We start from the raw sequence: 15,755 nt of genomic DNA on the forward strand, positions 1-15,755 counted from the left end.
TCTTAAAAAACCGGATATCCGCTATGTTTACAGTACAAACGTTGTGTTATTAAATGCTTAAAGATCAATCGACGTTTTGTGGGCATCCATAACTACTTCAAATTTATGTGGGGGGAGGTGGGGGAGGGGGTCGGGGGAATGTGTTTTTTCGTGTGTTTTTAAAACTTTTTATGTATGATATTAATGAATTTAGGATTTTAAAACACTATTTCCGGTTATTCGTGGATACGGATACGGATATCCGCTATGTTTACAGTACAAACGTTGGGTTATTAAATGCTTAAAGATCAATCGACGTTTTGTGGGCATCCACAATTACTTCAAATTTATGTGGACAAAGATTACATTAGACTACATCTTTTGATATTTTCTCTTGAGTGGTAAGAATCTCTGTTCGAAAAATCTCTGCCTAATCTGATTATTCTCCGTTTAATTGCTAGACCCACCCTATCCGCCTCGATTAGTGACTATTCTTCTAAAGAAATTGGGTACCCGATTACTTTCCGCCTAGCGAAAGTAATCCCTGGAATATATACCCCATTCCGTCCAGCCAAGGGGAACGCTTTTCCGATGAACCATCTAATTCACCATCTTAACTTTAACCACACACTCTTGAGCTCCATAATGGTTCTCCAACAACCAGGACCTAACTCCATAATACATGGAAGCTTCTGCAAGGTTCAACTCAAACCGAGCTCATTTTCCCAACCAACAATACAACTTGCCATTGTTTTCTCTATGCCAAACTGTCTCGGAAACATATAAATATAACAAGAACAAACCGTAAAAACGAAATCCCACCGTTGATTATCTAGCCCGCAATACCATGAACGACTCCATAAATTGGCAGCTCGATCGGACATCGTTACAACCTCCAAACGATGCCCACAATAACCAATCTTGAAACTGTTCTTGTTCCATGAAACTGTTCTTGTTCCATAAAACACTTGGGTTATTAAATGCTTAAAGATCAATCGACGTTTTGTGGGCATCCACAACTACTTCAAATTTATGGACAAAGATTACATTAGACTACATCTTTTGATATTTTCTCTTGAGTGGTAAGAATCTCTGTTCAAAAAATCTCTGCCTAATCTGATTATTCTCCGTTTAATTGCTAGACCCACCCTATCCGCCTCGATTAGTGACTATTCTTCTAAAGAAATTAGTTACCCGATTACTTTCCGCCTAGCGAAAGTAATCCCTGAAATATATACCCCATTCCGTCCAGCCAAGGGGAACGCTTTTCCGATGAACCATCTAATTCACCATCTTAACTTTAACCACACACTCTTGAGCTCCATAATGGTTCTCCAACAACCAGGACCTAACTCCATAATACATGGAAGTTTCTACAAGGTTCAACTCAAACCGAGCTCATTTTCCCAACCAACAATACAACTTGCCATTGTTTTCTCTATGCCAAACTGTCTCGGAAACATATAATAATAACAAGAACAAACCGTAAAAACGAAATCCCACCGTTGATTATCTAGCCCGCAATACCATGAACGACTCCATAAATTGGCAAGCCTTCAAAATTCGCCCATCCAACTGCTTTTATCTCCATCTTCCCTTCACTTTCTTTCTCTTCTTCCCCACACCCAAACCGAAATCAACCCTCTCTCTTCTTCTCACCACCACCTATATCACCAAAGTACACTTACATTTTTGGTCAACTGTCCTGAGAGAACTCTACAGTTAAGCGTGCTTGAGCTGAGAAAGTTTCAGGATGGGTGACCTTCCGGAAAGTGATAATCGGAACTATGTGAGTAAAGATAAAACACATGAAAAGATCGTGTGGTAATTTGTAGGATCCGTAAAAAGTCTTTAAAGCCTCCCGGACATGACAGATAAACCTTCGCATAGGAGTGAGACCCACATATCTGAGAGAGGACATGGGTGCTCACTTGTATGAGCATCTCCAAAGGGATCTCAAATTTGAGGTTGTGAGGTTTAGGGTTATGTCTCTCCAAAAGAAAACCACAAATTTAACTTCAAAAAAAATTGTATTTTGCATAATAGTCCTTGCTATTGATTATAATTACATAAAACTAAGATTTTTATAAATAACAATAAAACACATATTAAAAATATTACAAGCAATATTAATTAGTTAGATATTACGTTATAAAATAGAATTGCACAAAACAATAATAAAAAACACAAACAAAATCATAAAATAAAGCTAAATTACCAAATTATTGAACCTAATTATTTCCGTAATGCTTCCATATATGATCAATCTATGCATTTTGAAGAGCTAGATGAGTCTCTTTATTTTTTATTTGTAGATTGTGAGATAATAAATATTGAAATCAAGTACTTTCGTTTATTGCCATAAAATTTTAAGGCTTAATATGTTAAAATAACAAATTAGTCAAAGTATTTATAAGATAGAAATAATTGTGAGGACCAAAATGCAAATAAAAAAGATGAAACCTCAAATTTGAGGTTTTGAATAGTGAGACCTCAAATATGAGGTTTCACTATTCAAAACCTTAAAATTTAAGGTTTTGAGGTTGCCTTTGGAGAACAAAAAACCTTATATTTGAAGATTTGAGGTCTCCTTTGGAGATGCTCTAAGGACGGTCGGGCGTTATATTTTTGCAACAAAATTCATTTAATGTAATCTTTGTTCACATAAATTTCATATTTTCGAGTCTCTGCCTTGCCGTAGCAGACTCTACTTCTCCTTTTTCCGGTATCAAAGCTTTCAAGAAGGTGGATTCGTCCCTTGTTTCGGCATCTCTTTACCTATATCACTAAATCCTCTTTGAGACGTGGCTTTTTAGACTTCTGTCCTTATCTAAGACATCGGTAATGCTGAGGAAAGCGGCGAAGCTAGGTGGAGAAAGCCGGTTGAGTTTTAAGCAGTGGCCCTCTCTTCGAGTGATCGGTGGTCTGTGCAGTGTGTGCTCCTTTGGATTTATGTGGCTCTTATGAGTTAACGGGGTTTTTTTTTTGGCATTTCTTTGTTGTATTTTCTTAGTTTTATGAGAAGTTTTTAAAAGTTTTTATGACGTTAGTGTTTGCCTTTATAAAGAAGACATACACGATTATAAATCTCGACCTCTCCACATAATTTAGTTGTCCTATTATTTTCTCACTAAAAACGCATACAATGTGGACTGGAGATCGTAAGTGACCTTCAGTATCTTGACAACAAATCTATATTGGTGATCGGAGCTACTGGCTTCTTAGGAAAGAGTACTGATCTATATCTCTCTGTATAATTGTCTTTAGATATATTGGCAATAACGCTTCTTAAAATTTTGTAACGTCCATTAATTAGTTTTAATTTTTTACAAGGGGTATTTGCTAACAAATCCTTTGAATTAATTATACGAGAGTCAATTTCATAAAGAGGATGAAAGCAATATCAGCATTTTATTAATGGTTCTTGACATTGAAGCAGCTGGATCGACATGTGTTCAAAAATAAAATAAAAACTTTTTTGTTTATCAAGAAGATATACACTAAACTTCAAATAAATATTGTTTTTTTTTTTCTTTTGAAATTTGTAATAAGTATTGTTAGTTGTTCTTAACTTTTATGTTAGCTTTCTTTTAACTTGTATGCAGTTTTTGTGGAGAAGATACTAAGGTTGCACCAAACTTGAGGAAACTATATCTTCTTCTTAGAGCATCAGACGAAAAATCTGCTACTGAGAGGTTCAACAAAGAGGTTTAATATCCACTTTTTACTACAATTTGCTAATTACTTTGATTAACTAGACCAAACACCTTGTTATTCAAAATTAAATATTGCTAGAAATATTTTAAAATTGTAATGTACCTACATTTAAATAATATTGCTTCAGTATGAATATTGAAAATGATACTTCGAGTTTTTAGGAGCTTATGTCCAAATATTGTAAATAAATATAAGTATCGATCTTAGAGCGATGCTAATTAATAGAAATGTTATAACCTTGAATTGTTCCAAATGTCTGTAGATTTTGGGAAAGGACTTGTTTTGATGTGGTGAAGAAAAAGTATGTGATCACTATTGTGAATGGAGACATTTTCCTTGATGATTTGGGCCTTCATCATCAAGACTCCGAGTTGGAACATCAGATGGTCCACCAAGTAAATTAATACTATTATAACCAAATTTTATTCTTATCAAAATTTAAGAAAAGAAAAAATAAATTATAAGTGAATTTCTAACAATGTGAAACTTAAAAAATGTTAAATTAATCACATATGTACCACTTGGGATCAACACATTGGGATCTACCAAAGCCCCGAATTTTGCCAAGAGATATCCTAAAGTTTAAGTCTTTGTTCATGTTTCCACATGTATACACACATACTCACACAAAATTGACAAATAATTAATTTTCTTGAAAAAACTTAGCCAGCTTCAAGCCACCGGAGCCTTGACCGAGACCATCACACAAGCTATGAAGGATTTCGGACTCACTAGGTGATCCCTAGTTACATTTTAGTGTTGCTATCTACTTCATCTATTAAAATTCATAATTTCTTGAATATAAAATAGGGCAAAAATGTACGGATGGCCAAACACATACGTGTTCACGAAAGCAATGGGAGAAATGTTGGTAGGTGCAAAAAGGTAAAATATGTCGGTGGTGATAATTCGTCCTTCGACTATTACCAGCACTTTCAAAGAACCATTCTCAGGTTGGACCGAGAAAATCAGGTAAAATATGAAAAAAAAATTAACTGACTAATATCAAATTATTAACTAGTGAAGTAACAACACTTTAATTTATATATAGGACTGTGGATAGTGTAGTTGTTGGGTATGGTACAGCAAAACTCACATGTTTCCTTGGTGATCTTAACGCTATTTCAGATGTCGTATCTACTTTCATCTTTCTACATACACATTTGTGATTTTTTGTATAAGATTATAGTGTCCGCATAGAGAAACTGCATAAATATATTACTGAATTGTTTTATAATTATTTGATGGACTAGATTCTTGCAGACATGGTAGTCAATGCGATGCTAGTATCAATGGCTGTTCGGGCTGGTAGACAGAAAGAGATGATTTATCATGTGAGTTCTTTAATGAAAAATCTATTAAAATGAGATAATGCCGGAGATAGCATACATGTATTTCTCAAACAAACCATGGACCAACAAAGAAAGGATGGTGATTCGGGTCAATGATATAAAGGTTTTGAGTTCTATGCCTAGTTTTCATAGGTACATGACCATTCATTACTTACTTCCTTTGAAGGTAGTATTTCGAACCATTTGTCATGTGGTGAACTTATATTTTAAGACAAGGGTCCAGGAGATGGGACTAGCAAAAGGGTAAACTGGACATGGTTAGAGTTATTACGGATCCTAAAGAGGAAGCAAAATTCACTGTTAGCAAGCTATTACTTGGTTTGCACAAAAAAAAAAAAAAAAAAAAAAAAAAAAGCAAGCTATTACTTGGAGAATTGTGGCTGAAAGCAAGCAGAGTTCCGTACGAAAAGGACTATGATTATATTGTCTTCTTATGCTAATTTATTATGTATGAGTTAACGTACTTAACAAAAAAGTATCTGCCAAATTCTCTATTATTCGTCTATTATTCCTCTACCTCTAAACTACCAAAAAATAAAATCTATAATATAGATAGTTAATGGGATAATAAGAAGTTTAGATCTCAGTCAGTTGGTAACAATACCAATATACCATGTGCTACATATTTCAAATCTAAAGAAAGGAAAATTATCTAATGTGTTGTCATAATGCTGTTCAAATCAAAACTAAATTATTTTCTTACTAATTAAAATGGTCAACTAATCAACAAAAAAAATATTGAACAGTTTGACATATTGCTAATAAATTAAATCATTTTAGTATGGTATATAATCTATTAGTATTTAATTTTGAAGATATTTTATAGCCTATATAAATCTCACTTAAGTTCCAAAAAAACATAGAACAAGAAAAATGGTTGCTTATGTCGATAAAAACTTTTCACCAGCTTGTTTACTGGTTTTACTTCTTTTTGTTGTCTCATCATATGCAAAGTTTAGTACCATGGTTACAACAGATGAGATCCGCACCTTATGCACCAAAGCAGGTGTCAAATCTTCATTGTGTTTTGAGGTTCTAAAAGCAACTCCTGAAATTGCTAAACTAGATTTTTTTGGTCTCGCCAAATATTTGATCAATTATCATGCTCAAAATATTTCGGATACGCTGAAGCAATTTAAATTATCAGGAGGCTATATACCGGATATTGATTCTGAATATCGCTTATGTAAAGAATTATATAAAGATGCTCTCGACAAATGTCCTTATGCCCTCAAATATTTGGCTGCCAAAGACTATTACAACTTCAAATTTATGGTAGCTCAAACGATGGGAGATATGAATAATTGTATTTATGATGAGTTGTCAACAATGAAGCCAGTACCACAATTTTTTATAACTAAAACTAATGATATTCAAGAAATTGGTTACTTTATCATAGTATTTGTCCATTGTTTCATACAAAATGAACCAATAGACTGTGGTAATTCTCGCGATCTATAATTATAATAATATTTAGTATGGTTCTTGTCTTTATCCCTAAAAAAGTAATAAAGATGTATGATTTTATCCCTAAAAAAGTAATAAAGATGTATGATTTTATCCTTCACATTTATGTTTCGAAAATAGCAAATGCACCCTACGATAATCAATCCTAGGGCTAGTTCAAATCTAGTTAGATTCTCAAACCATTTTGCTACTTTAACATTTTGACAGTATCGTCAATTTTATTCATGTATTGTAGATATTTATAAGAACCTAAAAATCTTTTTTACCCCGTAAGCACCGGTTAATCCCCGCCTACACCATTTAACCGCTAGACTACCTAACAATTACACCTTTTGTTTCAATGAGTTTATCGAATAGAACTAATAACTGCTCACTTTCTTACATGCATAATGTTTTTTCTTTATTCTAAAACATGAATACGCACAGTTATTAGTAATAATAAGATATCAATATTACACTAGCTATTACTGTCACAACCAACTAGCGGCAGAGATCATAATTAATAAACTATGAGATAAGGAATCACACAAATTAAAACATTGAAAGCATGAAAACAAGAGTAGAGATTCTAGTATCTAAAAGCATCACAATCATGGTTACGTGTTGAAATCTATGAGTACGCTCCCGCGTGTACAACGTTGTTGTGATGGTCGTTTTTGTTTAGGGATTTTTAAGTCTCGTACTTGTATTATATTGTGTGCTTAATTAAACTTCGTTTTCTTTAACATATTTCCGTGTATGTTGTGCAAGATGCAAAACATCTCTTTACGTAATTAAGTTTCCTTTCAATCTCATGTCATTAAGCTTTTTCAAAATGTGAACGTATTGAAGATTCTTTAAATCCTTTAACAAAGGGAAAAAGATTCCTTAAAACAAAACAGGTTGGAACAATAAAAAAGATTGACAAAAAAATTCCAATATTGGTTTTAACAAGTGGTAATACTTCATATATAGTAGAGGAAAGGTTGGTCATGACCATCGAGAAACATGTAGACCAGGCCATGTGATGTAATTTGAAGATGCTAATTCGTTCGTATTCAACATATTAACAATGAGCAGGGGATTTTTTTTGGGCATGTATAGGTTGGACAGAGCATCTGAGGTGTTACGTTGAGTAGCAGACATGAATTTGACGTAACGAAAAGAAGGACAAGAAAATGTGAGATAGTGATTAATCATAGCAACTCTGATTGTAACGCTCCGACCACCACGCCTCTTTTAATGGGCCTCACGTCCTCTTTCGGGTCCGTGGGCCATCCGTATCTGATACGTACGTGAGACTTTAAAACTTGGTTATCGAAGCTACACTATAAGAATATTGGCTTTTAATAGCACAATACTATAGCGTTTTGTTCACAAATGCTATTATAAGTTATAGGACGAGTTTAAGATAGCGTTTGTAGTTTTGGAAACGCTATTAATACTCTTAACAGATAAAAATATAAACATGCGCCTAATAATTTGGGTTTCTAAGTATTTATAGCATAGTTTTTAATAGCAGAATTATCAGGAAACGCTATTAAAAGTGAACCGGGAAAACCTAAAAATAATTGGCCTTGAACCGAAACTAAATTTCCTTTTCCCTCTGAAAGTCTCGATATTTTCTTAAGTATAGCTCAGAGAACTCAAAACAAGCTCTCTTACATTGTCTCGCTCGATTCACTCTCTCACTCTCTCACTCGATTCAATCTCTCACTCGATTCAAGCTCTCTTACAATCTCTCATATCATTCGATTCAAGCTCTTTGTGTTTACGGGATCTACTCGATTGGTGTTGCATCTCTCTAACTATAAACGGTACTTGTGTGAAATTTCGTCTCGATTTAGGGTTTTTAAAAGTTGTAATTGATTCCAGTCGATTATTACCTTTGTTTGCAGGAAGATTTCGGCTTATTTTGTCACGGTCAAAGGTATGTTAGATTGTTAGGGTTTCAATTTGGGTTTCAAATTAGGATTTCGATTTGGGGATAATCGATCTGGGGATAATTGGGGTTTTCAATTTGGTTATTATTCTGTTTCTTTCTATTTGCAGAGAGCTTACTATACAATCTCCTTAAAACAAAACAGGTTGGAACAATAAAAAAGATTGACAAAAAAATTCCAATATTGGTTTTAACAAGTGGTAATACTTCATATATAGTAGAGGAAAGGTTGGTCATGACCATCGAGAAACATGTAGACCAGGCCATGTGATGTAATTTGAAGATGCTAATTCGTTCGTATTCAACATATTAACAATGAGCAGGGGATTTTTTTTGGGCATGTATAGGTTGGACAGAGCATCTGAGGTGTTACGTTGAGTAGCAGACATGAATTTGACGTAACGAAAAGAAGGACAAGAAAATGTGAGATAGTGATTAATCATAGCAACTCTGATTGTAACGCTCCGACCACCACGCCTCTTTTAATGGGCCTCACGTCCTCTTTCGAGTCCGTGGGCCATCCGTATCTGATACGTACGTGAGACTTTAAAACTTGGTTATCGAAGCTACAAATCACCACATGATCTTTCCCTGTGTTTTGTCCTCACTCACACAGTTCCGACAATAGCTTCCAGAAGGTCACCTATCCTGAAATTGTTTCATCTGAAGCACCCTTAACTGTAGAGTTCTCTCAGGACAGTTGACCAAAAAGATAAGTGCCTTTTGATGACATAGGTGGCCAAACTAATTCTTTTAGACCTCTCCCCATGCACCACCATATTCCTGAAACCAGAGTGCTACAATTCACCCCCACTAATAGATCGCAATGTCCTCGTTGCGGACCAAGTCCGTCACCCCGACGGTGTAAGCCCTCTTGACTCCACAGTCGCCTGGGTTTGGCTCAAATACCATTTATAAAGCCCCGACTATCATCTCTTTTAATGGGCCACACGTCCTCTTTCAGCCCGTAATCCCACCATCTTCCGACGGTCGGTACGCTATGTCCGAGAACCTTTAAAGAGTTGTTACCGACCCTACAAATCACCACATAATCTTTCCCTGTGTTTTGTCCTCACTCACACAGTTCCGACAAACACTTATCGGAAGGTCACCATCCTGAAATTGCTCCAGCTCAAGCACCCTTAACTGTGGAGTTCTCTCAGGACAGTCGACCGAAAAGATAAGTGCCCTTTGGTGACATAGGTGGCCAAATCAATTATTTTAAATCTCTGCGCATGTACCACCATATTCCTGAAACCGGAGTGTTAAACTGATATCATATAGAACTATCCTCATAGTTTAGAAGCTCTTCTATTTTTTGTTTAAAATATGTAATTTAAATTATGTAATAGGACAACGGTATTTAGAAGCTCTTACATAGACCTATATATAGAGATGAGAGTTTACAAATATCAGAAATGAAGAATAATGTATGGTTTCAAGATTTAGAGTTCAAGAAAATAATGCTGCTATTAATTTCTCTCATAAGCTCATGTCACTAATACGTTTACAAAAGGATGTGGGAGGGGCATAGGACTAATTCTTGAAGAAAGGGTGTCCCGTAGGTAGGGTTCTCCCAGATTTTTAAAAGGCCCCGAAGCAATGGGCCTATACCCGCGTGACCAAAGAGATAAAGCTGAGCAATTCTGCGTTTTAGGGAGAATTGTAACAACCCTCTCCCACAATTGTGGGTTTTTTTGTTTTAACATTAGGATTAAGTCCATGTGATTGGTAAGCCACAAAAACGTCAAGGCCTAGTCATTGTTGACACATGTATATGTAAATATGTAAGCATCTCTCTCTCCGTTAAGATAAGTAAACCCTTGCCGCTTTTGCCGAGAGAAATAAATAAAGAGAAATAATTTTCATGAGTCTTTGCTATCGCCGTTATCGTCTTGTTCATGTCTCTTTCACCACTAATCGTGTTGTGTTTTCTCAGCGACCACGTTGCCTTGGTCGGCGAATAAGACAAGCATGGGAAGAAATTGGTTGTGACGGAGACATTGGAAACGGAGATGGAGGAGACATCACATATGTTAACCGTTCAACCCTGGAACCAATGGCAATGGAGATGAGATTATTCCACAATGCCGGCAAAGCACTGATGAGTCTATTTTGTAGCCTAGTAGAGATGGTGGTATGGAGATCAGTTGAAGGGAAGAAAAAGAAGCAAGAAGCAAGAAGAAGGGAAAAGTGGAAGGAGGAAGACCAGTTTCAAGAGGGTGTTTTGAAGGGAGAATTCTCGTCATACCAAAGAGAATCAGATGACGAGTAAGAAGTCTCTCGAAAGATCTTGTTGCCATAAATCCACAGCAACCGACAGAGTTTGAATCGGGATTATATTACATAAGTTATTTGCATTGCTTTCCGCGTAAGAAATTTGTTATTTTGTCAAAAACTGGTAAGCATAGGACCATAGAAAACAGATCTGACGCAGCATATTCAGGAGAACGTTGGTGTGAAGCCCCGAACCTTTTTTTTTTAACATAATTAAATATCCCCATAAATACTTAATTAAATCAACCAATAAACAACAGCAACCAACAAGTACAAATGCAATTTCTTATAAATAAATAATCAAACAAACATATCCAGAACTATCCATCAATCCTAGTATAGTTCTAAAAACAGGTTCCAACAACATAATAAAACGCAACCAAACGAGTTCCTAGATCATCCTCTCTTCCTTGCCATGATTCCACGTCACACTTTTTCTTTACCTGCACCATAAAGAAAGAGCTGCATAAGTATTATCACAAATACTTAGTGAGACGATATTCCCATCAACAGGCTATATACACAAGCAAGATAGAAAAATCAAGACACTAAACAAAACCAATCAACAAATGAAACCAGGCAATTTCAGGAAGCTTAAAAGCTCCCAGCCATACCTTGTGTCGACCGACACCCTCCTGGTGTCGATCGTCACTAGACACCGACGCTGCAGCAGACCTGAAAAATGCACCTCGCCTCTCCCGATTCGGCTTTCTGCTGCCCACGTCGAGTCTCCCACGTCCCAAGGCACAAATACAAGCATACATGTTCATATCAACCAACAATCACACCTCAAATCATTCCCAGTCAACCTATAGACTCAAACAAAGCATCAAAACTTCCCAACTTGCTTAGATAAGCCATGGTCACGCACTCACCTCGATTTAGGATTGATTTGAGAGAAAGAACAGAAGAATCTAGCACTCCAACAACCTTCTCTCAACCCACAGCCGCTGATCTGCTCCTCCTCCTCTTGCTAACACCAAAAACAAGCTTTTCTTCTCTCCTTAACTCACTCAAACCCTTCTCTTTTCTCTCTAGGTCAACCACAAAGCCAACTCTCTCTTTCTCTCTTTTCTAGAACGACAAAACACTCAAAGAATGGAGAGAAAGGAGGTTGTAACGTTATTAAAATGAGACCTAGGGTTTTCCAAATCACTTCATGACTAAACCGGTGATTTAAAATGAACATGTCAAACCAGAAATTATTGGTGTCGACCGACACCACCTCCCAAATTTGGGGTCGGGATGTTACAGTGGGCGGTTCATCTAATGTTCGCTATGACTGGAAATTGCTGTAGATCTTCATGATACTACTGGCTGCATATTCAACGGTGAGATTAAGTTTCTAACGGTTAGAATTTGACTTATGTGTATGTTTCCAAGATAGATTTACATAGAAAAAATTGTGACAAAGTTTATATTGTTGCTCGGGTAAACGAGCTTGGCTTGAGCCCAAAATTTGCAGGAGTCTTTAAGACTCTCATAATTATGTCTAGGTTGATGGAGATCCAAGGTGGAGTTTAATAGTATGCGGTTGGAGGCAAGCTAGTAATTTGTCTAAAGGAGAAAGTAGAAGAGAGTTGTTCTTCATCTTCAATTAGGCTAAGGTTAGAGTGGTATTTGCGGATATGCAGTAACCTCTTTCCTTATATACTCTTCGATAGTTACCGAGTATAGGCTCGAGAATTATCTTTGGTTATTTATGTGAATTTGTGTGCATGATACAGTTAGGTCGTTAGTAACATGATACATAAAATGCATTAGTGACATGGTTTGATGTCATGCTTAACATACATTAAATTATAAAAATGATTATATATAAGTATATAAGAAGAGAAAACTAAAGAGTATGTGAAGGATACTTGAGGAGTTTGGACTGTAATGGACCGACGAGTTCATATACATGTCATTAAGTGCTGTCGAGCAATAAGGGGAAAGATCGAGCTACGGGCCATGGTCTTCCATAAGTAGGCTTGAGTAGCCTTCCATAAGTAAGCTTGAGTAGCCATGAGTTAAAAGAGGCTCGAGTATCCATAAGTTAAAATACTTAAAATTTAAAAAGAAAGTAAAATACTATATCTTGTTGTGAGCAAGACAAATGCATCTTTGTTTGATTGATAGACATTATGAATCTATGCTAAGTAATGGTTATTGATTATATTTGGAATGTTTTTACTATATGTCTACTGGGCAGAGTTGATCTGCTCACTGAGTAAACTTGTTTTACTCACCCTTTTTTTTTTTTTTTTCTCTTTTTCTCCAAGTTAGTAAGTTTCAAAAATTGTGGGTTGAAGTTTGTTCGTTGGTGAATTTTAAAGAAATAAACGTTTTGGTAAGAATGGATGAATAATATACAGTCCTATCCTTTGTGGCGTGACGGGTATTACATTCAATCCATTGCCTAGAACAACATGACGACTTTTCCATCATACTAGAACCACGAGCCACTAGCCCACCAAAGTAGAACCACTAGCCCATCACTTCAACTTCTTGATTTTATAATTATATATATTCTTAGTCTAATGGTCACATATCACTTCAAAGTCTTTTTTAGGGGAATAAAAAGATCTTGTGCCAGTTAACGTTAGTGACTACCAGTCAACTTAGTCTTCAGAAACCTTTTAATCACTCTTTCTGATATATTGTTCACAGTTTTGTTAGCGAAACTTCTTGATTGATACAAGGTAAAAGGTAGTCATTTTATATATGAAAGTTGTAGTGGAAGAGAGAGAGATAGAGCCCACATTAGAAGTCCACTGTAATGGGCCAAAACATTTTAATTCATATAATTAAATTTACTCAGATGTTATAGAAAAGTATGTTTATTATTAGACTATCATATATCTTTTAAAAATTACTCATATGTTTTGAGCATTTGTGTAATTATAGTTAACACCCTTCATTAGTTTTTTTAACTAATAAATTTTAATTCGTTTTTAATTAAAAATAATAAATAAAAATTTGATTATCCATGTCATTAATCCACATCACCAATCTCACGCTCCTCAAACTTATTTTATTTCCCCTCTTCTCTTTTTTTGTTTCCAAATCCAAAAAATCTTTTAGATCAAATAATCTGCAACTAACTTGGGTACAACATTTACAGAGATCTTCAAATTGCAGGATTGGGCTGGATCTTCCTAGACCCCACAGCCACAACGCTTGCTATAGGGTTCCAAATCAAAAGCTTCATCAGATCTACTCGCAACCTCGCTCACGAAAAAAGTCATCAAAAATCAAAACCCAAATCAAAGAGATCTATGGAATTCTACATGATTCGTTACAGGTTTGAGTTAAAATCAAGAATAGCTACTCTTTTACTTTGATTTTACATGTCTCTCGTTTAATCTTCCTCTCAATCGATCTATTTGGAGACATTTCTACTTCTATCTATGTTTTGATTCATACGGTTTAGTCTTCCTCCTATGTATCCCTCGAACATATTTTTACGTTTCTTAATTTGATTGTTGTTATTTGACAAATAAATTTCATATTGTCTTCTCCAAAAAAATGTTGCTTTCCGATCTGTATTATAAATCAGCCGTAAAGTGATGTAACTCAGCCGTAACGTGATGTAACTCAACCGTAACATATAATTTACACAACCTTTCTTCTTCCCATGATATAACTCAGCCGTAACATATAATTTACACAACCTTTCGTCTTCCCTAAATGATAACTCAGTCGTGATATGTAATTTACCGAACCTTTTGTCTTCCCTGAAGCATATAACTCAGCTGTAACATAATATACACCCATCTTTCATCTTCTCTGGAGAATATAACTCAGTCGTGACATGTAAATTTACCGAACCTTTCGTCTTCCCTTAAACATATAACTCAGCCGTAATGTAATTTTACCGAACCTTTCGTCTTCCCTAGAACATATAACTCAGCCGTGACATGTAAATTGACTGAACCTTTCGTATTTCCTTAAGCATATAACTTAGCCGTAATGTAATTTTACCGAATCTTTCGTCTTCCCTGGAACATATAACTCAGCCGTAACATGTAAATTGACCGAACCTTTCATCTTCCCTTAAGCATATAACACATCCGTGACATGTAAATTTGCCGCAAAACAATAAGAGACGCAACATTTCGTCTAACTTTATCATCGACCACAAACTTCACAAGTTTTTCGTGCGTTGTTTCCGCATCTATCTGCACAACTCTACACCCTCTTTCATCGGTGTTAAATACATATTTGTGTTTCTATACCCAATTACCGAAAACAACAATTACCGGAACAGGATCAACCATATCGGGAGAAGGATGAAAGAAATTGAAGAAGAATGAGGAAGACGATGAAGAATTGGAAGTTCCGGTGATGTGAAAAACTCAGGTGAAGAAGACGAGTTGAAAAAATTTGGCCCTATTTTTTTGTCCTTTGATGATGATGACATGGAATGTTGCATCCACGTCATATTTTAATTGATGAAGTGGCAAGTAAGCCATCAAACGAAAATGTAAATCAGCCTAATTAAACCAGCCATCAAACAAAACTTTAACTCAGTCGCAACATGAATACTATTACAGTAATTAAAAAAGGAAAAAACGGCAGCCAAATTCAGCCGTTTAATGTTGTAACTCAACTCAGCCGTAACGTTTAATAAGTCGGCCGTCATTGCATGCTATTCTAGTAATTAATCTTTCGCTACTAAGTCAGCCGTAATGAGGCCGAGTTTTCCGTTAATCCAGCTCATTACGGCTGATTTATGACACTTGAACATAAATCAGCCGTAACGTAATCCTATAACTAAGCTGTATTTGATAACTCAGCTAGCCGGAGAAAGTTAAGTCAACCGTGTCGAAGCAATAACCCAGCCAAAAATTTGACAAATCAACCATCGGGTGAAAACTCAGCCGTAACTTAGGCTGGGTTATGCTCGAATGTCAGCAATTTTCTCATAACTTAGACAGATTTCAGTAAGTCAGTCGTAACTCTAGGCTGGGTTATACTCGTAAGTCAGTCGTTTGCTCATAACTCAGCCATTTTTCTTAAATCAGCCGCAACATACCGTAACTTAGCCGTCACTGCCA

At 35.8% G+C, this 15,755-nt stretch overlaps 1 protein-coding gene and 1 long non-coding RNA gene across 2 annotated transcripts; both read left to right on the forward strand.

Moving 5' to 3' along the window:
- Window positions 1-4,751: 4,751 nt before the first annotated feature.
- Window positions 4,752-6,509, forward strand: LOC9311734. Its single transcript, XM_021026159.1, has 2 exons — window positions 4,752-4,771; window positions 4,950-6,509. The coding sequence occupies exon 2, from the start codon at window positions 5,922-5,924 to the stop codon at window positions 6,507-6,509; it is 588 nt and encodes a 195-aa protein (XP_020881818.1). The 5' UTR covers window positions 4,752-4,771; window positions 4,950-5,921.
- Window positions 6,510-7,840: 1,331 nt separating this feature from the next.
- LOC110228025 lies at window positions 7,841-8,569 on the forward strand. The gene is made up of 3 exons (XR_002331619.1): window positions 7,841-8,311; window positions 8,393-8,424; window positions 8,547-8,569. It is a non-coding gene; the product is annotated as an uncharacterized LOC110228025 (long non-coding RNA).
- Window positions 8,570-15,755: the final 7,186 nt, after the last annotated feature.

This window comes from Arabidopsis lyrata (genome assembly GCF_000004255.2).
Source record: "Arabidopsis lyrata subsp. lyrata unplaced genomic scaffold ARALYscaffold_5, whole genome shotgun sequence".
NCBI lineage: Eukaryota > Viridiplantae > Streptophyta > Magnoliopsida > Brassicales > Brassicaceae > Arabidopsis > Arabidopsis lyrata.